This window comes from Geotrypetes seraphini, chromosome 12, assembly GCF_902459505.1.
Source record: "Geotrypetes seraphini chromosome 12, aGeoSer1.1, whole genome shotgun sequence".
Classification (NCBI taxonomy): domain Eukaryota; kingdom Metazoa; phylum Chordata; class Amphibia; order Gymnophiona; family Dermophiidae; genus Geotrypetes; species Geotrypetes seraphini.
The window spans coordinates 22,620,149-22,644,102 of record NC_047095.1 but is presented as its reverse complement, the minus strand read 5'-3'; the positions used below and the strand labels follow the sequence as shown (position 1 = coordinate 22,644,102).

Here is a 23,954-nt window from a genome sequence, read left to right as displayed (position 1 = left end):
CTTCCTCTCCGATTGCAGATTGAGAGCATGCGTCGGCGTCAGCTTTGGGGCCTGTTATCCATTGGTGGGTCCTGTTCCCCGATGGCAGTGGCAGTGGCTTGGGGAACGGCAGGGAGAAAGAAAGAAAGGGGGCAGGCAGGGAAACAGAAGGAAAGAAGAGAAACAGAAAAAAAGAAAGAAAGGTCAGGGAGAGAGGAAGAAAAAGTTGGGGGAGGGAATGAGGTGTGGAGGAGAGAAAGCATACAGGCTGATAGAAGGGAAGAAAGATTGGATGCACAGTCAGAAGAAGAAAGTGCAACCAGAAATCACCAGACAAGGTAGGAAAAATGATTTTATTTTAAATTTAGCAAAGTGGAGGCAGTATTACCACAGTTTTCAAAGGAATTTGCCCAAATAACTTAATAGTTAACTGGGTAAATTCCCAGAGATGAAAACTTCCCTTCACTTACTATGCACAGTTCTGAATTTATATCTGCTGTCTATATTTTACAATATGGTCCCCTTTTACTAAACCGCAATAGTGGTTTTTAGCGCAGGGAGCCTATGAGCGTCAAGAGCAGTGCTGGGCATTCAGCGCAGCTCCCTGCGCTAAAAACTGCTATTGTGGTTTAATAAAAAGGATGGAGGGTATATTTGTCTATTTTTGTATGCTATAAAAACCAAATACAGAGAGAGACTGAGAGCTGTTGACGAAGAGCTACGTGTGTGTCTTTCTTCCATTCCAGCCAGAATATCAGCTTTGTGTTCAGCCAAACAGGCCCAGGTTTCGCACTGAATAAAGTATTTTATAATTTTTATTTCATAATAAAGTAATTATAAAATACTTTCTTTGTGTTTATTTATAGTCAATATAGGCACAGAGTTAAATTTTTTAACATTTTCTAATGGTGGTGTGCCTCATGATTTTTTTCATGAAACAAGTGTGCCTTTGCCCAAAAAAGGTTGAAAAACACTGATCTAAATGATAATGGCAATGGTCACTGTTTTCCTAGATGGCTGTTTTAGGGCAGTGTCTTGCAAACTTTGTCAAGCTGCAGAACACTAAATGTGGTGGCTATTGCTCGAGGCATGTGGAAGTGCAAGGACACTGATCTGATGACATCAGGTACAATGTCATCATGTTGACATCCATGCATGTGCAAAGAGCCTCCAGATGGGCCCTGAGCCAACAGTGGAGGGTGCTAGAAGGGAAGACACACAGAAAGGAGAGGCGCTGGTGCCAGCTGACTGCTTACAGGATGTGCCTCTCACTATGAGAGGCATGTCCTGTAGACAGGCAGCCAGCGCCTCTCCTCCCTGGCATTTCAGGGCATACCTGAAGTCTTGGCCAGCACAGTTTGTGATACTGTTTTAAGGTAAAAAAAAGTGTCTTATCAAGAACTGCCAAAACTCTGACTACAACTGATATAATAGATTGATTCAACAATGCTCTCAGAAGTGAAAACTGTGAAAACAAATGAACTCTCTCAAGTCTGGTTATCAGTTTGCAGGTGATCCTTAAATGCATAGCTGAATTTTAATTAGAACAGCTTCTCAGCATTCCAAACATATGCAATGGTTAAGTCTTGCTGTATGCAGACCTGGATTTCAAATTGATGAGACCCTAAGCTAGATCAAACTTGGAGGCCCCTTGCCTAAAAAATAGATTTGTTCCTTTTGTCAGTGCAAAAGTTCCCATACATCATGACTGTGTCTGGCTTAGCTTCAGAACCCAAATAAAGAATATATTTAGAAACATAAACCTAGTGGGAAGAGATAATACTGAGATATACATGAAATCCTCCCATCCAAATGACCTCTCTTTTCTCACTCCCTGCCAGCTAAAAGAAAAAGTTGTGCATGTTCTGAGGTTGCTTATATTTATTCTTGTTTTAAGAATGTGGGTTTTTTAAAGCAAAATAAAACAAACAATGTCTGCACAGCAGAATCAAAATGATACATAGGGTGCCTCCAGTCTGTCTCTACTATACCACTATACTACTTAATCCTTAGGCACAGAAGCGAAGGGAGAGGGAGTGTTTCCCTTTGTTTTAACAAGGAAAGGGTAATCTCTATAATAAAACCCTAAGCCGCGCATGCACACTTCCACTTGCGTGTTCCGTATGTCTGTGGCCTGAAGAAGTGCGCATGCACGAAAATACACTCGCGGCCCTGTGGGGCATTGGCAGCAACCGAGTGGTGGAGAGCAGCCCTGCTCCGTCCATTGACCCTCCACAAACCTCCCGGCTCTAGCGGCGTAGGCAGCACTATAAACACGCTGCTTCGCGCCCTTCTACTGCCGATTTCCTCTGCCGCGTCTCTGATGACATCATCGGAGACAGACACGGGAGAGGAAATCGGCAGTAGAAGGCCGCAAAGCAGTGTGTTTAAAGTGCTGCCTACGCGGCTGGAGCCCGGAGGTTTGTCAGCGGTGGGAGGGTCAGGAGAAGGCCAGATCAGCAGAATAATGGCAGTAAAAGAAGGGGGAGGGGCTGAACGGAGCAGGTAAGAGAAGAGCAGATGGCGGTAAGAGAAGGGAAAGGGGGTGGGGGAAAATGCTGCTACTGCTATACAGGGACTTGGAGGGGAAGGGAAATACCGCTGCTGCTTCTGCACATGAAAGGGGGGGGGATAGGAGGGAAGTGGGATGGAAATGCTGCTGCACAGGGAAATGGGGAAAAATGACAGACAGACAGCAGGAGGGAGGGAGACAGAAAGACACAGGGGCAGGGAGAGGGACAGAAAGGCAGACAGAGAAAGGGGGCTAGGGAGAGAGAGAGAGTCAGCGGGAGGGAGACAGACAGACATATATTCTAGCACCCATTAATGTAACGGGCTTAATGACTACATAATAAAACCCTAAGCGGCGCATGCGCACTCCTACATGCATGTTCCATATGTCCGTGGCCGGAAGGAGTGCGCATGCGCGCCTACAACTGCCCCACACTCGCAAAGGGAGAAGATACAGAAACAAAGAAAGACTGACTGACAGACAGCCAGGGAGAGAGACAGTAAAACAGGGGGCCAGGGAAGAGACAGAGACACATAGGGGGATAGAGACAGAAAGAAAGGGGGGCAGGGAGAGAGATTAAAAACATAAAGTAAGAAAGAAAGAAACGTCTCAGCGACCCATTGTGCTAAAAGTCTACACATCTATTCTAGCACCCGTTAATGTAACGGGCTTAAATACTAGTTTACAATAAAGCTATACCATACCTTTTTTTTTATACTGAAGTCATTTATTCTTGTAGAATTTCACACTGACTCGTGTCACAATAGCTGTAGAAGGCTAGTGGTTTAGGTCAGCCACAATTTAGAATAAAAGCTCTTTCCTTTTTGATTTCCTGAGATGGTGCTCATATGTGATTTCATAGGTGCCAGATCTGTGGGTGCTTCAGCATCCCCAACATTGAGTAAACTCCATTATTCTGAGGAGCGAGCATTCATTTATGTTGTATGTAGCACCGTCCATCATGAAAAGTGTGATTTGATAGTTTCTCATCATAAGCCCTATGCCTTATTATTGGAGCACAAAACATGGCATTATCTACAGCAGTGTTTTTCAACCTTTTTACACCTATGGACCGGCAGAAATAAAATAATTATTGTGTGGACCGGCATCAGTCCATGGATCGGCGGTTGAAGAACACTGGGCTAAGACCACGCCCATCTCTACCCAATCTCCACCCCAGACCCCGCCCTCAAATAGTACTAATTGCACCTTGCATGTCCCATGCCTCATCTGGAAACCTTCCCTCTGACGTTGCAACGTCAGAGAGAAGGCTTCCGGATCAGGCGCAGGATGCCCGTGGGAGCCACTGCCTGTGGCTTTGTGCACTGAATCAGTTAGGAAGAGGGAGTTGGTTCAAAGATAGCGCCGCATTGATCGCACCGCGGACCAGCGGTTGAAGAACACTGTGTTGGGCCTGATGCATGTGCTGGCCCTGTGGACCGGCAGGAAATTTCTGTGGACCGGCACTGGTCCATGGACCGGTGGTTGAAGAACACTGCTCTACAGGGCTGTGGAGCCGCTGCACCAAATCTTCAACTCCAACTGACAGTAAGCTCTAGGGCTCCTTTTACTAAGGTGTGCTAGCGCTTTTAGCGCGCACTAACCACATGCTAAATGAAAAATACCAATGCAAGCTCTATGGCGGCATTAGCGTTTAGCGCGTGCGGCATTGTAGCGTGTGCTAAAACTGCTAGCGCACCTTAGTATAAGAAGCCCTAAATGTTTTGTTCTCAATCTAAGTGTATTGGTAAATAATCACTTTAGCTCTAGGACAAACATATCTACATAAGTAAACATGATACAGTTACTACATATTATATATATTTTTTAAATTTGGAACTGGAGTTGCCATAGTTACATTTTATCAACTCTGACTCCACAGCCCTGGTTCTCTAATAGAAGACTGTGCCAGATCTACATGTAAATTATAGACAGAGCAGTTGCTTAGACAGAGGATACTCTCATAATACAATATGCACATTGTAATAGTTAAACAAAATAGCAAGAATGTAAAAACAGAAATGAGGAATTGGACTAAAAGACTGATATAATTGAATCCAGGACCAGCTATGTGCATTTCAAAGAATATCATTAATACTATCAAGTAGATCTTTAGCCTCAGCTCTTCTCTGGGTATAAAAATGACAATGAAAACTTGGTTCTTTTTAAAACAGCGTTCATAAACACTTCTCACAAAGCAATGTGCTGGATCCAAGCCCATCACCCTTCTCCTACAAGAGGTCTTGAGACAGTTCCCACTAGTTCATAAGCAACAGTGACGTACAAGGCTTCTAACAGCTAAGCCAACAATGGCATCTGGGATGTAGATAAAGGATAAAGAGGAAAGGAAGCCCCCCCACCCCCACAAAAAAAAATCCCCCAAACCCCTTCTCCAATCCCAAAACCACTGGCTACAGCGTAGAACATGTGAGGAGTGAAATTTGTCATGCAAGCTTTGTTCCTCAGAAAATATCTCTATGGCATTAATGTAGAGGAAGGGAAAGTGCAGGAAGAAGAGGACAAAGGGTATAATCTAAGGAAATACTTCTTTACAGAAAGGGTGGCAGAGGCGTAGAATAGTCTCCCACTAGAGGTGGTGGAGACAAAGACTATATCTGAATTTAAAATAGGTTGAGACAAGCATGTGGGTTCATTTAGGGCAGGGGTGTCAAACTCAATCACATAAGGGGCCGAAATCTAAAACAGGCTAAGTTGCGGGCCAAATTTTTTATCAAGATACTTAGTTTTAGTAGAAGTATAGATCCTTTCTCACCCTCAGACACCTGTGGCGCAGTCAGGCACTTGTGTGGAGAGTCTTGCTCTAACCTAGCTTTTACACTGGGACTGGGTTTTTCTGCCTGCAAATGGATACTGAAGCAGTGTAGTGAGGAGCTTGGAGCGCCACTGGGACTGGGGCTGCAAAGTCAGGCGCTTAAATGTAGAACAGTCACCATGGGCCACATAAAATGGCCAGGCTGGATTCGGCCCCCGGACCTTGTGTGTGACATATGTGATTTAGGGAGAGGAGGAGATAGTGGATGGGCTGTTCGGCCTTTATCTGCCATCATGTTTCTATTATGCCCAAGACAGTACTGCCAGGCTGCACTATCAATTCATTTGTTTCAAAGTCACAATTAAAAGCAAAGACAAATAAAGTTTAGGACCAAACACATTGTAATGCAAAACCATTAAAAAGTAAACACGGTACAATTCCACTGTCTGCTAGAAGATGAGTTTATGCACAGAAACCAAGTAGTTCTGTACAAAGTTATATATAACCAGAAACTTTGATAAGAGACTGTTCCAACAAAGCGATATTAGAGAGACAAGCAGCAGTTGTTCTCTTCTGGTTTCTTTTCTTCGCCACAGGTGGCGTTCTGCCCATAGTGGCTTCTAAGGCCTGCTTTTCCTCTTGTCTTCAAAGAGACTCCTCAGCATGTAAACTTGTACTGCAGACACAAACACCATTATGGCCAAGTTGACTATAGACCAGAAATTCACTCTCTCATAGTTGATCTCTTGTATATTTCGATCACGTGCTTCAAAAGCTTTCAGCAGGGTCTGTATCTGGACACTTTTGCTTAGCCTAGCCTTAACACTGTTCACTGATTCCTGGAAGAAAGGTAAAAAAAAAAAAAAACCAAAAAAAAAACTTAGCTTCTTCTTAATATCCTTTTTTTAAAAAAAATATATATAATTCTTTATTCATTTTCAATCTTACATCAAGTGTACAAACATTAAAACAATACAATTAAACATATCACTTGACAATCTTTCTATTTTATAATACATAAAATTACCACCCTCCCCTCCCATCATTCCCTCTATTATTTTCCCAATATAAATATGAATATATAATATATAATATAATATATTAATATATAAAGCCTCCCCCTTCCTAACATTAGACATTATCCTAAATTCCCTAAGAGATAAAAAGATTTACCATATTATTTTGCTCCATTAGATGCACTTTTTTTCCCCAAAAGTAGGTGGAAATAAGGGTGCGTCTAATGGAGTGAATATGCAAAATGCCCCCCCAGCATACCTTTTTTTTAAACTTCTGAGCCTCACTCGCTGAGAGCGGCGCAAGGGTTGCTGGCTGCCTGGTCCCTGCCACTTCCACTGAAAATGGCAGATGTGGCTGCCTCCTCTTCTGTTCTCTGGTGGCATAGCGGCACACCTGGTTGCCTGCCTGGTCCCGCACTGCTTCCTGCAAGAACTCGGTTCTCGCGGGACCAGGCAGGCAACCTGGTGCACTGGTTCTCTGCGGAAGTGGCGGGGACCAGGCAGCCAACAACCCTTGTGCGCCACTCTCAGCAAAGTGAGGCTCAGAAGCTAAAAAAAAAAAGTATGCAGTGGGGGGGGGGGGGGGGGGGGGAGGAAGAGGGCCAGGGCCTACCTGCTGCCTGGGGGGGGGGGAGAGGCTGGGCTTTCCTGCTGCCTACTTCCCTACCTATCTGCCCTGTCATCTGTCCCTATCTGCTTGCCTGCCCTGTCCTAGCCTATCATTAGACCACTAGAGGGGGGACAGGGTGCAGAGCTTGGCAAGGAGTGTGGGGTTGAGCCTAGAAGGGAGAATTTGGTTCAGAATGGTTTTTTTCTTGTTTTCCTCCTCTAAATATAGGGTGCGTCTTATGGTCTGGTGTATCTAATGTAGCGGGAAAATACAGTATTTGAATATACTCGTATAAAACATTTTCACTCAGTTTATGTAGTGAATAGACAGTCCATCCAGGGCTGGTTTTAAGGGTCTCAAAGCCCAGCTGCAGGCTTTGCCTTTTTTACTTTAAGGCAGGCTTGGGGCCCCCCTTTAAACACCAGCCCTGAATCCATCTAAGACAGGAAAAACAGACTTCAGATTGTTGGGGAAGAGTGTGGCACAGTGGTTAGAGCTACAGCCTCAGCCCCCCCCACCCAAGGTTGTGGGTTCAAATTGAACACTACTCCTTGTGACCCCGGGCAAGTCACTTAATCCTCCATTCCCCCAGGTACATTAGATAGGTTATGAGCCCAGCAGGACAGATAGGGAAAATGATTGAAGCACCTGTAAGTAAACTGCTTTGAGTGTGGTTGTATAACTACAAAAAGGCAGTATACAAGTCCCAATCCCTTTTCCCTTCCCTTACTGAGGCAGATAAAAAATTTAATATTTTGGCATAAAATCCATCACTTGAAACCTTACCAGAATGTCCTCCAGCTTTATATCCAACAGATCTGTACCTATAAGATACTTTCTCCAGTCTTCTTCCTCCTTCCCATCTTCCCCCAGGTGATCTAGGATCAGCTCAAAAAAAATCACCTTCTCCGAAATGGTACTGAATGTGTTGTCAAAGCAAAACATGTAATCCCCATCTTCTGTTTCCACCCTGTACAAAAAGAAAAACTTGGGAACTGTTTCAACTGCTTTACAAGAGGAAACAAGGTAACAGTTCACAGTACATTTTCATACTTGGGAGAAGCCACAGCTTGCCATGGAATGTTGCTACTCCTTGGGTTTTGACAAGGTATTAGTGACCTGGTTTGGCCACTGTGAGAATGGGGAGAATGGGCTACTGGGTTTGATGGACCATGGATCTGACCCTGTAAGGCTATTCTTATACTTAAGGACTAATGCTTGCTACTTCTAGCATCTAGCTTGCTACTTCTAGAATATAAAGAGGTTTATCAGTTAATTTGACATCCTGAACCAAAAGTAAAGGTAATTATCTGAAAACAAGTATTGGAAGAGCCAATTTAGTTATCAGATAATAATTTTGAAGAAACTGCTTAATCACAAAGGAAAACAGGTCGTTACTCTTAGTATTGCCAGGTGCCCAGGTTACAAATAAAGCTTTAAGATTAGGGAGTATTTGCACTTGACTTTGTATCTACTAAGGGACTTTGGGTGTTCATACCTATAAATATTCAAACCTAAAAATCAAAACATGGCCTAAATACTTAAGATATCACAAACTTCAGAATCCTTTTAAGAGAAAGAAAAGAGATTTTCCCCAAAATATTGCAACTTTTTTTGAGTAGCAAAGTTAATAATATTAATTTTTTATGCTAGCTTGTTGAATTAGCTATCAACCATAGAAAATAAACAAACTTAGGTCCCCATTTACAAAGCTGCCGTAGAAACCGGCAAGGTAAATGCTTCGATGCTCATAGGAATTATATAAGCATTGGAGCATTTACCTCATCAGTCCTCTACTGCAGCTTTGTAAAAAGTATGCGTTAGGAAGCTGAATGCAAGGTATCGAAAGCAAATTCTACCATCAGGTTATAGTGGGCATCTTCAATAAAACCAATTCATTTTAGTAACTATTTGTAGGCAATGTCTGTTTCCTCCAGTGCTAGACCAAGCCTGTTATACTATACTAGCTTTATAGCCCGTTACATTAACGGGTGCTAGAATATATGTGTGTGTGTCTGTCTTTATTTCTTTGTCTCTCTGTCTCCTTAGCCACTTTCTGTATTTCTGTCTTTTGGCTGTCCACCACCACCCCTTCACTGCTCCCCTTATCCAGCAGCAGCCCTTCTCCCTTTGTTTTACCTCCACCCTGTCCATCAGCACCTCTTCCTGCTCCCCCTGTCCATCAGTAGGCCTCCCTTCCTTTTTTGTTTTACTTCCCCCCTGTCCATCAGCACCTCTTCCTGCTCCCCCTGTCCAGCAGGCCTCCCTTCCTTTTTTCCCCCTCTCTTCCTGCTCCCCCTGTCCAGCATCACGCCCTTTCCCTCTCTCACAATACCTAAACAGTTTACAATACTTTTACAATGAAAAAAAAAAGCCAATGCTTAAAAGAAACAAAAAAAAGTAATATTGAATAAAATAAATTATAATTAAAATGATTGGGGGTTGACAAATTGAAAAGTACTAACTGGAACAGTGGGAGAAGGGGGACAGGGTAGTGAAAAATACATCGAGATTGAAAATTTAAAAAAGTGGGGGCGGGGAAGGAGAATACAGTAGGATGGCTTCTAAGGAAGTGTTTGCCATTCTCTGCTGGTTAGGTCTCATCTCAAACGTTGTAAGCATCCTTAAAGAAGGTGGTTTTTACTTTTAAATTGTCTGGCCCCTTGCAGCCGCGCGGCGGCTCCTCCCGCATGGAGAGGGGAGGAGGGCCCTCCCTTCCTCAGCCCTGCGCGCCTTCAGCTGGCCACGGTTTCACACCAGCGAGAGCTCATTCTTCCAGCGCAGAAAAAGAACCTTTTTGGAAGCGGGCTCTGCCGACAGCCGTAGCGGCCTGCAACCAGCGACAGCCGCGGCGGCCGACATCCGCCTCGGGGGGGGGGGGGGGAATCAGGGCAGTAGCAGGCCGCGAAGCAGCGTGTTTAGAGTGCTGCGGCCCTTGCTGGAGTAAGGACGTTTGTCGGGGCAGGAAGAGAAGAGGAACAGCAGCAAGGGACTAAGGGAGCCGAAGGGAGGGTCGGATGGGAGGCTGAATGGGGGTTCGGGTGTGCCGGGGAGAGGAGCGAAGAAGACGCCGACGACCAGCCAGAGAGATTCGCGTGCATGCGCACTCCTACCTGAGGTGCCCTACATCTCAAGGAAAACGGAAGCACGCAGTGGGAGTGCGAATGCGCGGCTTACCATTTTATTATATTAGATACTTGAATATCAACAGATTTGGGGACCAAAAAAATGGCACAAAAATGATCTCTGTTTGCATTCGAGTCCTCAACCAATAACTATCTCTTTTGTCCTCCCCACCTAACCATCGTCAGCACTGCTGTCCACTTCCCCCAAAGCCCAGCATATCTGTCCTCCACCAACTCCCCTTCCCCCCAATGACCAACACTACTGTCCTCCACAAACTCAACCCTCCCCCCATGAAAGGTGCTACTTTCCTCCACAAACCCCTCAGCCAATCAGGGCCTAAGGCCCCTCCCAGTGCATCCCATTATGCATTTGGAAGGGACAGACCCGCCATTCTTGAGAAGGCGGGCCAGCCAACGATCTAAGGTAGGGGGGGATCCGGGGTGGGGATGCCCGCTATGTTCGGTAGGGGTGGGAGGGTGTTGGCAGATTGGTCATCCCTCCTAATGGCAATGTACGGGTGGGGGGGGAGTGGTTTCTGGCAGAAGGGATTGGGCATCCCTCCTGCAGTGTGATGTTTGGGGAAGGGATCGTGGTGCCGAGCAGGAAGGACTAGGCATCCCTCCTGCCGTGCGATATTCAGAGTGGGGATATCTGGCAGGAGGGATTGAGCATCCCTCCTGCTGGTAGTCTTTGCAGGGGCTGGGGACAGGTTGCCGCTAAACTTATCATGGCAGGGAGTTCCCTTGCCGCAATAAGCTCAGCAGCAACTCGATTCTCTAACCGGCGCCTGTGACATGACCGTCTGTTAAAGAATCAGTTTTTCAGGTAGGCTTAGGCGCGATTCTCTATAGGACGCCCATATGCGAGTTTCAAAAGCTGCTTAGGCGGCTTCTGAGACTGGGCATCCTATACAGAATCTGGGCCTATGTGCCCACCTTTTTGATATAGACTTCAATCCATAACCCTACTCCCCCTGCCCTCCAACCCAGCCAACTGTTCCCTTTAATTGTATCCATGACATCCTGTTTGTCTTATCTGTTTAGACTGTAAGCTCTTCCAAGCAGGGACCATCTTCTTTGTGACTCTGTATGGTGCTGCATACTTTTGGAAGTGCTACCGAAATAATTAAATAGTAGCAGCAGTAATATATGCTTTAAAAACCATGTTATTTTTTTTGTTTTAATTCTTTATTCATTTTTTAAACTTTCATCAAGTGTACAACAATCATAATAAACACAATTAATCAGAGCACTTGCATATCTTATCATTATAATCTAAACATACAAATGTAACCCTCTCCCCACCCTCCCTCAAAGCCCTTCATTCATAATAAGAAACCATGTTAAACACCTAATGTGGTTTAATAGATAGGCTCATAATTAAATAGCATTTGTAAAGAATGCTATGGGGTTCATAATCGAAACAGAAATAAGTGTAAAAACCCGCCCAAGTTAGCACTTGGACAACCTAAAAGACAGGTCATCCAAGTGCCGATAATCAAAACAGCTTTTTAGGTGTATCCAGGAACATTTTAGGCCTCTGAATGCCACTGTGCGCCCAAAGCTGAAAGGCACATTTTTGGAGGAGTGGTGAGGGCGGGATTTGGGCCAACCTAGACCTAAGTCGTACTGCAGGGATAATCGAAAGTTTTACGAGGCTGTCTGGACAGAACTTATATGTGGTGACTTAGGTGATCTAAAACCAGGTCTAGGTGTCCAGAAGGTATCCAAAATGACCAGATAACCACTGCAGACACAAAGTACAGACCTCACAGTGATCACTGACCCCCTCACACCGCCATAAACATCAGAATAAAAACATACACACCTGTGTCCGGAACATCAGCACCTGCTATAGGAAAGCCTAATGAAGCTGCACAAAGGTCTCTTAAATAGCCTGGGGGGGGAGGCTAGTGAACAATAGAGAGGAGGACCCAAGCCCATAAGCCTCTCTAACCACTACATTCATGGTGGAAAATGTGAGCCCACCATAAACTCCCCAACCCTATTGCACTGCCATATAAGTGCCACCTGCAGCCATAAGGGCCATTGTAGACAGGTAGGTATAGTGAGGCTCAACATTACTTATATGGGATGAGATGTTTGTGTGATGAGATGTTTGTGTGAAGTTCACAGCAGTGCCCTAAAGGTGCCCCACTGCTCTGATGCCATGTTTGGCCAGTCCATCACATTGCTGGCCCTTCCCATCTCCAATAGGTCTTGTTCTGGGCGTTTGGGACTTGGATGAATATTTGGATGAGAATGTGGTATAAAGACAGACGTAGTGGCGGTCTGGACGATCAAACGATTGGATGTTCAGATAAGACGATTTTAGAAAAAAAGTGTTCTTTAGATGTATTTTCGAGAATGGACATTTGTACCCTGCTGACTTGGTGACTAGCGCCCTATGTCCAAATTGGAATTAGATGTATGTTTTGATTATGCACCTCAACCCATCTAATAAACAGCTATTTACTTGGCTAAAGCTGTCTTTGGGAAAAATGCCCACCCTTTTGGTGCATAAAACTAAGGGCTCATGATTCTTTAGTTTGTGCAAGTGTCAGAGCCAATTTTGCTTTGAATGCAACAGTTTTTTATATCCTCTAGAAGATCCCTCATTACACAGCCAGTTGTCGACCATATTAATTTTGAAGAATGAAAACATGGTGCCCAGTACACAAAAGCAATGCTACTACAACTTTTACTTATTTCTTATTTTTTTATAGTACAACATCTTCATAATGTTTCAAAGATTAAAGGAAGCGGTTTCTACCTGGACCACCAGCAGGATCCTAAAGAAACAGTAGTTAAAATCCTAACATAGGCCCTTCTCCCAGTTGGTTCTTCTAAGGCAGATACAATTAATTAAATAATCATGTGTTCAAATTCCCTTAGTGCTTTGGACAGAGAGTATGTAATAAGAATAATTTAACAATACAGCAGTCAATTTGTGGTCTGGTAATTTGTGAATGAAGTCTCCTTGCCTAACTGTATATGTGCCACTCTTAAAAATTTGCTTATAGAAAACCTATGTACAATATTTTGGTTAATAGCTCACCACTGCCAGTGGACTTACGTGTGGACACCATCAGATTTCCTTTCTTCGTAAATTAAGATTTCATTGTTTGGCGATACCAGATGAAAGTTAATATCCAAACTTGCCCCATCCAAGACCTGCAGGATACAGAGGGAGATGGAATGACTAAAGTTAGCGAGAAGCTACAACTGGAAAAAAAAATGTTAGGAGTCCTTAAGAGGTTCAAAGTGCAGAGTATGTCAGAATCTAAACATGCAGGAAAGTCTCTTCCTAAGAAATTTGTTTAATTTTGTGAGGTCTGTGTCAAACTATCTAGAGAAGACAGCGATCATACAGCTAGGCTCTAAGGCAGGGTTGTCCAACCCTGGTCCATGTGTTTTCAAGATTTCCACTATGAATATGCATGAGATCCGTTTGCTTATTCCCCCTCGTTTTCTTCTCTTACCCCTCTGCCCATCCAACTCATGCATACGCTCGTCACACAACCCCTCTCTGTTGCCACCAGCCAGCTTATTTCTTTTTTCTCCCTTCTCTTACCTCTCCACACCCCAAGTAACAGAATGCCTGCCCTTCCTTCTCTCCTTTACCCATAGCATCTCACCTCCCCCGGTTTGTCCTGCATGTCACTCTTTTCACTTTACTAGTTAAATTATTACACTATTCAGCTTATTACCCCCTCCTCTTAACCTTCCCTCCACTCTGTGCAACAGATTCCCCTCTTCCTTCATTACATCTTCCTTCTTTCTGGGAATCCCTCCCCCTAGTGAGATTTGCTGTTGACACAAAATTGTTCAAAATTGCTAAATCGCAAGAGTACCTTGTGAAATTGGGCATCATCATGGCAGATGACAATCATTCTTTCATTTATTTATTTAGATTTATATTCCGTCCTCCCAAGAGCTCAGAACGGGTTATAATTTACATTGTTACAATATAGGGTTTACATACAGTGTGTTGCAATATATGTTATCCTCTGAACCATTGTGAATGTTTTAAATTGTAAACCGCTTAGTTATAGGCGGTTAAGAAATTTTAGAAATAGATAAAATAAATAATGCTTACTGATGCTGGTAAAGGGTTGAGGAAGTGACTAGGCAAAAAGATAGGTTTTTACAGCTTTTCTAAAGTTAAGAAGTACTTTAAGGGCTCCAATATGAGGAGGTAGGCTGTTTAATGTGAGCAAGTGCAAAGTGATACAAGTGGGAAAGAGTAACCCGAACTATAGCTACGTGATGCAGGGTTCCTGGTTAGGAGTCTAGGTGTCATCGTTGAGGATATGTTGAAATCCTTGGCTCAATGTGTGGTGACGGTGGCTATAAAAGCAAATAGAAAGTTAGGAATTATCAGGAAAAGAATGGAAAACAAAGATGAAAATATTATAATGCCCTTGCATCACTCTATGGTACGAGTGCACCTTGAACACTGTGTGCAATTCTGGTCACTGTATCTAAAAAATAAATATATAAAAAGATATAGTGGAGTTAGAAAACATACAGAGAAAAGGTGATGAAAATGATAAAAGGGATGGGATAACTTCCCTATTAGGAAAGGCTAAAGCAGCTAGGGCTCTTCAGCTTGGAGGAGAGACAGCTTAGGGGTGAAATAATAGAGGTCTATAAAATAACGAGTGAAGTGGAATGGGTAGATGTGAATCACTTGTTTACTCTTTCCAAAAATACTAGGAGGCTTGCAATGAAGCTACTAAGTAGTAGATTAATAAAAAAGTGTAGAAAATATTTCTTCACACATGTAATTAAACTCTGGAATTTGTTGCCAGAGAACGTGGTGAAATTAGTTAGCTTAGCAGCGTTTAAAAATGGTTTGGATAATTTCCTAAAAGAGAAGTCCATATGTCATTATTGAGATGGCTTGTGGAAATCCACTGCTTATTCCTAGGATAAGCAGCATAAAATCTGTTTACTACTTGGGATCTAGCTAGGTACTTGGGACCTGGGTTGGTCACTGTTGGAAACAGGATACTGGGCTTGATGAACCTTTGGTTTATTCCAGTATGGCAATTTTTATGTTCTTATTTTATTTCCAGCTTCTCTCCTCCCTTCTCCAGGAATCTCTGGCATCTCCTTTCTTTCTTTTCCTCCCCTCCCCTTTCATTCAGCATGCCTCTCCTCCCTTATAACCATTGTCTACATCATCTTTCTCCTTCCACTGCCCTGCTTCATCCCACTTTGTCTATTATTTATTTCCTCCTTCCTGGAAATTTTTCTTATACATTTTATGCCACTTTCACTCCCCCTCATGCAGCAGCTTCCTTCATCACCGCTACCCTTCATCTCTCCCAGCCGCAATAACCTCTATTTTGTCTACCCCTCTGGCCGTCATTCTGCAGAGTCCCTGCGCTGATATCTTCTTTCTCTTCCAGGTTCACACACACAGGAAGAGAATGGCGCATCATTGGGGGAGGGGTATATAAGAAATTTTAAAATAAAGCATTTTTGGAATATGCTACATGTGAGTCTGTGTTTTCAAGAGACTGACTTGTGTTATTGCATATACAGTAGTAAGAATTGCAATCTAAGGGACCTTCTTTGCAAATCTGATATTTGGACTGCAAAGGAAGATGGAAGAGTTGAGCATTTTCAGTGAGGCTGGTGTGCTGCTTGTGATGTTATGGTTGAGAAGAACAAGGTAGAAATCCCTGGGAGACAGATGGTGTTGTTAAGATTTCTTACCACATGTTTCTATGAATGTCATCTATGTGCTTATGTCTGTGCCAACTGTTATTACATTACATTACATTAGGGATTTCTATTCCGCCATTTCCTTTGCAGTTCAAGGCGGATTACAAAAGAATTATCCAAGATGTATTACAACAAGAACTTACAAAAAAAAAAAAAAATTGGTCATTTTCAAAAAGAATAAGAAATGGGTAAGGTTATTTGTTTGGGGTAGTTGGCTTTAGTGAGAGGTAGAGTTTGAGACTTGCGGTATTATTTCTTTTTTCAGAGTTTTCTTGTGGAATATACTGTACTTCTAGACCCAAGCCATGGCTTTTTGAACACCAGTAAGTACAATAGTAAACATAAAAGAGAAGTGGATGCTTTAACATGTCATTGTGTTAACACTTACCACTCAGATATTTTCGCTGCACAGTCCTGGACTATATTCCTTTCTCTCCAAGGAGGGGGAATTTGAAGTGGTTACATCAGCAGGAGAAGGAATGGACATTTATATTGGATACTATTTGGCTGAAGGGCTTGAATCAAAGGATTGAATGGTGTGTATTTTTTTGAACAATAAAGTTTTTTTCTACCGGAAGTAATGATGCCCAGAAATGAGTTTTATCGGCGTCTATATCCTTGGTAGACATGTGAGCCGTTAGTGCACAGATGCATTTGTGATTCCCCTGATGCAGCCAGGTCTATATTACCAAAATCCATCCTCTTCTCTCTGAACACACAACCAAAACCCTTGTCCACGTTCTTATCATCTCACGCTTAGACTACTGCAAAGTACTTCTCTCGGGCCTCCTGCGTGCCCACCTCTCGCCTCTTCAATCCGTTCAAAATGCTGCTGTGCGAATCATATTCCGTGAGAGCCACTATTCTCACATTACCCCTCTCAAGTCACTTCATTGGCTCCCCGGCCATCTCTGAATACAGTTTAAACTCCTCTTGCTGACTTACAAGTGCGTTCGCTCTGAAGCCCCCCACATCTCTCTTCACTGATCTCCCCCTATGCTCCTCCCCGTGATCTCCGTTCTGTACCCTTCTCTTCCACTGCCAACTCCAGACTCCGTTCCTTCTTTCTTGCAGTGTCGTATGCCTGAAACAGGCTACCTGAATCAATACATCGTGCTCCCTTCCTAGCAGCATTTAAATCCAAGCTAAAAGCCCACTTTTTTGAATGGTTTCAACTTTTAACTCCCACTCACTGCTGCCAGATACCTATACCCACTGTATCATTTCCTCTACCATAATCTCCCCAACCCCAAAATGTCCTGTCTAAATTAGATTGTAATCTCTTCTGAGAAGGGACCGTCTATTGTAAGTTAAAATGTACAGCACTGCGTACGCCTTTCAGTGCTTTAGAAATAATAAATAGTAGTAGTAGTCAGCTAGCAAAACAAGGTGCCTTGTCAAGACTTTGCTGAGGATATTTTACAGAGGATGTTTAGTTGGGCGCTGAATGTTGTATGAAACTGATAAAAGGGTCAGGAAGTTATATGAGGCTGTTTTTGAGAAGTCAGCGAGCTTTGGACCAAGTCTAACAAATCAGTGGTGGAGTGGAAATTTGTCAGATGTCATCAGTTTCAAGCTAAGTTTTTCTTTTTCCCTGTTGGGCATAATAGTGGATTGTTCCATTATGAGTTATGTAGCTTTTTTGATGATGATTATTTTATGCCTATGATGTAATTGTCAGCAGTTTACTGTACTTTATTTGACTGATGCTGTGAAGTTTTAAAAGCATTTGAATATGGTTTCTTTTCTCCCCCCCTTTTTTTTTTTTTGTAAATCCACATACTCTGATGTGTACTAGAGTTGCACGGGGACAGAAATCCTGCCTGTCCCCACCAGAAAACCTTCTGTCCCTGCCCATCCCCCCATAAAAGTTACTTCTGACAGTTTTGATTATTTTTTTTATGTCTTAGTTTATTTAAACCAACAATAAAATACAATATAAACAAATAACAGTGAACAGAAATAGATGCATACAACACCAGAAAGAATTAGAATAGACATTAGGTCATGTGACTGTAGGGTCAACTATTTCTTGTAAGAAATAAGAGTTGGATTTTTGGCAATATAAAGCTCATATCTGTAGAGCAAACAAATCTGGTTCCACTATCTGGCATAGGTAACTTGTGAGAGGTCCTTTCAAGATCTACAAATGGTTTTTAATGCACCAATGAGTAAAGAATCAAACAATAGAGCATCAAAATCATTTAAAGAAGAAACGAGAGAGGCACTTTCAGGACAATGGTTGCATAAGAAAAATATGCCAAAACTGAATTGGAAACCCCAAAACAAACTCAGTAAGTAAACTTCATTTTGTACTAAACACACTTAGTAGCATAACCATGAAAGAGAGCTGGGCCTCCCACTTTGAACTTAGCCCCCTCCTCAAAATGAACATCTCCCTTGCTGTTGCTGGTGGGATATTTTGTTTTTCCATCATCTAGGTCCCAGTTCCTGCTTTTGGCTATCTTCTACTAATTCTCTTTCCAGGCTTGGGAATCCCAGTTCCATCCCCGCGGGAGTCATAGAAACATAGAAAATGATGGCAGAAAAGGGCCATAGCCCATCAAGTCTGCCCACTCTAATGACCCACCCCCCTGACTTTACACCCCTAGAGATCCCACGTGAGGATCCCATTTTCTTTTAAAATCTGACACGCTGTTGCCTCAATCACCTGCAGCGGTAGTTCGTTCCAATGATCGACCACCCTTTCGGTGAAGAAGTACTTCCTGGAATCACTGTGAAACTTCCCTCCCATGATTTTCAGCGGATGCCCTCTGGTGATCGAGGGTCCTCTAAGACAGAAGATATCATCTTCCACCTCGAGTCCTGTGAGCCTGGGGGGGGGGATCCCCGCGGGAGTCCCGCAATCCCCGTTCTGACTTCTAATGTGTACTCCTTCTATTGGCTAATACATGTTGATGTGCAAAACTAACCCATCTGGAGAAATTGCCCCTGAAAAAAAGTACACTATATCAATCCACTCAGTGCAGAAAACTATTGATAGTTCTGCTTATTAAAGTTTTCAATATTTAAAACAACACATAGAAAGAACTTCTTCAACCATTTGGCCACAGTTGGAGTTCCTGGACCTTCCCACTGATACGTGCCAAATCAAAAAGATTCGAGTGAACCAATCAATTTCAATTCTTAACCAGGATGCATCACCACTATTCTTTACAATCCTGTTCTGCAAAATGCTTCATTAGGCTACTGTATAGCATCTGATGACTACCTGAAACATTTCATAGAAAATGAATTTTTAGCCCAATAAAACGTGTTGCTTGTAACTTAAAAAAAAAAATAAATAAATTTACACGTACAATTTTGTAAGTCAATTTAACGTGAGATAATGCACTTCACAGGGTACTATGAGAATCCGAAAGTTTTCACATATAACCCCCCCCCCCCAAAAAAAAAAAAAAAAAACTAGTTTAGTAGCCAAACACTATTAAAGCATGGCCATACCACAAGATGTTACAGTAGCTTTTGCACAGAAATGTTCGGAAGATACCTGATACTCTATCTCCAGGGAGGCATCCTTCTTCATGGGCTGATAGAAGCACTCTTTGTTGCCTGCAGGCAAATTAAACGTGAAGTCACTGTCTACAGACTGAGAGAAGGCACCACAACCACGCAACAGGCGATCTACGAGAAACAGAAACAGCAAAAGAGCCTCTTTAGCCATAACGACAATGTTCTCAGATGGGACCAGCCCATTCCACCGCGCTCAGGAATGTGCTTTCCAGGGCACGCACCTACTGTGTGAAAGGTCAACCCCCGAACCAATCAGCTCAGCTGACCCTTCAATATCCGGGGAGGGCAAGAATAGGGGTACAAAGAGTGAACAGTCTGACCGTTTCCTCGACTCTCCCTCGGACTAAAATCTAAGTTTATTTAAGGGGGTTTTAATAAGATAAGCTTGAATACTACTAGGTAAGCAAGGTTTTAAATGTCAAGGTCTCCCTCCCCCCGGGGTAGTTGGGAGATGTAGTTCCGCCTGGTATCACGTGCTCCACAGCCTACATTGATGCAAATTACTATAACTCCCGAGGTTCAGGGCGCCAGCTGGAGGCGGGACTAGCAGGAACTGTAAAATTTGAAGGGTCCACAGGAGAATTAGAAAAAAAAAAAGTTGTTTTACCCTAAAGTCACTTTTAAAACAGGTCCGAAGGCACAAAAAGGTGATTTGCTGTAGATCAAAGTTATACACGAGAAAATTTCGGGATAACAACGCAGAGAGTTCTGTTTGTCAAACCACTCCACATTCTTCGGCTCAGCAGAAGCTATGGTATTGGCATCTTAGGGCGTTATCGCAAACGAGGATCTAAATTCCGTTGACCGATCAAGTGGAGAGCCCTCAAGCCCCAAAGGCGGAGGGGCGGAGTCTGTACGGCAGCACCTTTCAACGGCTGTGTCGGCTATTGGCTGTGTGGCTTGGGTGCTGGATACTGGTTGCAATGCATGATGGGACTGTGGTGCCAGGTTTGAGTCTTTTGCGATGGGCACGGCGCGTGCTGCGAGGGAAGTCGCAAGGCTGTTCCCAGATTTATACCAGTTTGGAGGCTATCACGATGGAAAGTAGAGGTGTGCATGGCGGCGGATGCTGGTGAGAGCAATACGTTACTTGTTATCGTGTTTCGTTGTCCCCTTTAATTCTCTTTTCTTCTGTCCAAGAATCTCCTGTTGTCTTGACATATCTCTTTGTACATGGTAGGGGGGGGGGGGGGAAGGTTGAGAGGATTTTTGTATTTGTCTTGTAGGGAACATATGCCTCTTTCGCTCTCCCTCCCCACACACAAAAAAATATCTTGATTTCATAAAGTTTGCTCCTAAATAAATTGGAGAATCCTTAACCCGAGTCCCTTTGAACAATATTTATTACTGTATTATTGGCCCATGAAAGGTGGCTGCTGTCGTTTGCCTTACGTTGCAAAGGTTTCTTCCCTTTGCTTCACCCTGACGCTCTGTGGAGGACGGGTGCTCCAAGCGGTGACGAGACTGGGTAGGGGCTGGGGGCTCTGTTTCCTGGTGTCTCCCGAGGACGCTATGGTTGCTAGGGGACAACTTGATACATCCGGGTTCTCTTTGCGCGCAGTGGGAGGAGGAGGAGGAGGATAGAGGGAGGACGTGAAGAAGGGGGGCGGTGTTGTAGCTCCTGCTTCTCCAGTATCGTCGTAATGTCTCACATACATTTTTTTTTGTTTGTTTATGCTCTTTTTTTTTTCTTTCTGTAAAGATGATGTCTGATAGTGTCTTTCATTTTCAAAGCGCACAGTTACTATGTTACATGTATTACTTTGTAATTTTGTAAGCCTTTGTGCTTTGAAGATGAGCTAAGACTCGTTAAAGCTGCCTTACTGGCATGGAAGCTCTCCTCCCGATGTTCAAAAGGGCTCTCTGTGGCTGTTACCGATTCTCCTAACAGCCACCCATAACCCTATGCAAATGCATTACAAGGAGCTCATTAGTATTCTTTTGAGCAGGGACTATCTCTTCTATGTTTTGATTTGTACATATAATAATAATAATTTTACTTATATACCGCCAAAGCCGTAGTAGTTCGAGGCAGTTTACAACAAAGAGGGCTGGACAATCCGCGAATATAGGTACAATATAAAGTCTTCCAAGAACAGGTGAGCAGGATACAGAGGTAAGGCATAAGAGATCTTGGGAAATAAGAGGTAAGGCATAAGAGGTCTTAAGTTACAAATCGGTTAAACAGTTTTGTTTTTACTAATTTTCAGAAATTTAGGTAGGATGAGGAGTGCGAGATAATATTACCCAGCCAATCGTTCAGTTGACCTGCTTGGAAGGCAAGTGTTCTGTTCAGATATCTTTTGTAACGGCAGGCCTTTAGTGTTGGATAAAATGGGGAACCAAGTACGTGGGGGCCGAACCAAGAATGGATTTGAAATAGACAGACAAACTTGAACAGCACTCTTGCTTCCAGGGGGAGCCAGTTGTTGGTAGTTGGGAGTTATGTGTTCCCATTTTTTTAGCCCAAAGATCAATCGGATTGCCGAATTTTGGATGATTCAGAGTCTTTGAATGGTTTTTTTTGAAAGACCCCAGATAGATGATGATACAGTAGTCGAGTAAGCTTAGAATGGAGGATTGCACCAGTAAGCGGAATGAGATTGCATCAAAGTACTTTCTGATGGTTCTTGGTTTCCATAATGCGGAGAAGCCTTTTTTGACCAGTAAGTCGGTGTGTGCTTCAAGGGTAAGGTTGCGGTCCAGTGTCACTTCCAGAATTTTTATGGAATCTTAAAATAGGAAAGACTTGACCATTCAAGGAAATTGATGAATCTTTGATTTTGTTGTTCGGACTTGCCAGGAAGAATTTGGGTTTTTCTGAATTGAGTTTCAATTTGAAATTGGCCATCCATAGTTCAATTTGCTTTAAGATAGATGCCAGGTGATTTTTCATCTCAGGAGTTAAGTTTGTTAGAGAAAAGACTATGGTGATGTCGTCGGCATAAATGTAGAATTTAATTTTTAGACTTTGCAATAGATTCCCCAGTGCGGCCAGGTAGATGTTGAACAGGGGGAGCCCTGCGGGACTCCACATGAGTTTACCCAGCTGAAGGAATGAGTATTGTCACTGTAAACTTAGTATGATCGTTTACTTGGAAAACCCTGGAACCATTTTAACACATTACCAGAGAGTCCGATTGACTCCAAACAGTCCAAAAGAATAGCATGATCAACTAAGTCGAAGGCACTACTAAAATCAAATTGCAGGACTAATGCACTTGTGCCCTGGCTAAACAAGCTGTGGAGGGAATCTAGCAGAGAGGCAATAACAGTTTCAGTGCTGTACCCGGAACGAAAACCTGACTGGTTATCATTTAGAATGCTGAATTTATCCAGATATGTTACTAAATCCTGGTTGACCAGCCCTTCCATCAACTTTGCAAAGAAGGGAATATTTGCAATGGGTCTGTAATTTGATGTCAGATTGATGGATTCTTTGGGATTTTTTACAATCGGAGTGATCAGGATCTGGCCTAGGTCCTCAGGAAAAGTACCTGACTGTAAAAGGGAAGAGAGCCAAGTGTGTAACTTGGCTTTGAAGGTGACCGGGGCAACTTCCATTACATTTGGTGGGCAACAGTCTAATTTGCAGTAGGAATTAGCATATTTTGAGTAAAACTTGCAGAATTGTTGCCAGTTAGGGATGGTAAAATTGTTCCAGAACAGATCAGCCCTAGGTTCGTCTTTGAGCTGAGCGACTGGGTAGTTCAGATAGTTGGTTGTGACGACCGATAGGGTGGATCTCAGATTAGAGAGTCTAGTAGCGCTATAGAAATGATTATTAGTTGTAGTAGTCTAAATTTTTCTAGCAGCTGTTGTGTGTATGTTGTGTTGTGCTGCTGTTCCTTCTCTCCAGTCCTGCCAGCTTAGCTGTTCAGGGACTCTCCTACCATAAGCTGATCACTGCTTCAGAGCCCTGATCAAGATGAGCAGGCAGGAGGGAGAGCAGCAGTGGCAGGACAAAAAAAAAAAAATGGAGCCGACAGGAGGGATGGGGGGGGGCAAAAACCATGCCTTGCGATCTCTACTGAGCTGCTGCTAGGTACAGTTCCTTCCCTTTTTTTTTACTGGGCATCTTGTCACCTTACCTGTTCAATCTGTGTCAATCGCTAGAGAGGCACCAAGAGTGTCCAGCTGGGTCTGGAAGCCTGCTTACTGTTCAAGTGGGCAGAGCTTCATCTGCAGGTGCACGTAGCGGGAGTGGACAGTGTCCAAACCGATTTCCTCAGCAGACAAACCTTGGATCCAGACAATCATTCATTCTCTGTGTCAGCCTTCCAGACTATTGTTCGTTGCTGAGGTCACCCGATGTTTGATCTCATGGCAACAGCACAAAACAAGAAGGCGGACAGATTCTTCAGTCGAAAGTCCGAGCCCATAAGTGAGGGTCTGGACACTCTGGTCTATCTGTGACTGCAGAGCAAGCTGTTGTTTGTGTTCCTTCCACAGCCCATGATAGGAAGGATCCTCCACAGGATCACAATCCATTGGAAAAAGGTCATTCTTATGGCTCCAGATTAAGAACATAAGAACATAAGCAATGCCTCTCCTGGGTCAGACCTTAGGTCCATCATGCCCAGAAGTCCGCTCACGCGGCGGCACAACAGGTCCAGGATCCTCTATTTATACCCTTCTATCCCCTTTTCCAGCAGGAAATTGTCCAATC

At 43.4% G+C, this 23,954-nt stretch overlaps 2 protein-coding genes across 3 annotated transcripts in view; one reads left to right on the top strand and one right to left on the bottom strand.

The window, feature by feature from the left end:
* Positions 1-5,642: 5,642 nt before the first annotated feature.
* Positions 5,643-19,499, bottom strand: TMED5 (transmembrane p24 trafficking protein 5). The gene is made up of 4 exons (XM_033915993.1): positions 19,263-19,499; positions 13,092-13,189; positions 7,677-7,860; positions 5,643-6,103 (listed from the first exon to the last, which is right to left on the bottom strand). The coding sequence occupies exons 1-4, from the start codon at positions 19,434-19,436 to the stop codon at positions 5,885-5,887; spliced, it is 675 nt and encodes a 224-aa protein (XP_033771884.1). The 5' UTR covers positions 19,437-19,499; the 3' UTR covers positions 5,643-5,884.
* A 312-nt stretch (positions 19,500-19,811) lies between these two features.
* Positions 19,812-23,954, top strand: part of CCDC18 (coiled-coil domain containing 18) — a 282,822-nt gene continuing 278,679 nt past the window's right edge. Inside the window, exon 1 of one of the 2 annotated variants that reach the window (XM_033915992.1) lies at positions 19,812-20,357. In XM_033915992.1, coding sequence (XP_033771883.1) covers positions 20,342-20,357 — 16 coding nt within the window. In that variant the 5' untranslated portion in view covers positions 19,812-20,341. The remainder of the gene's footprint in view (positions 20,358-23,954) is intronic. The other variant, XM_033915991.1, reaches the window with a different exon arrangement.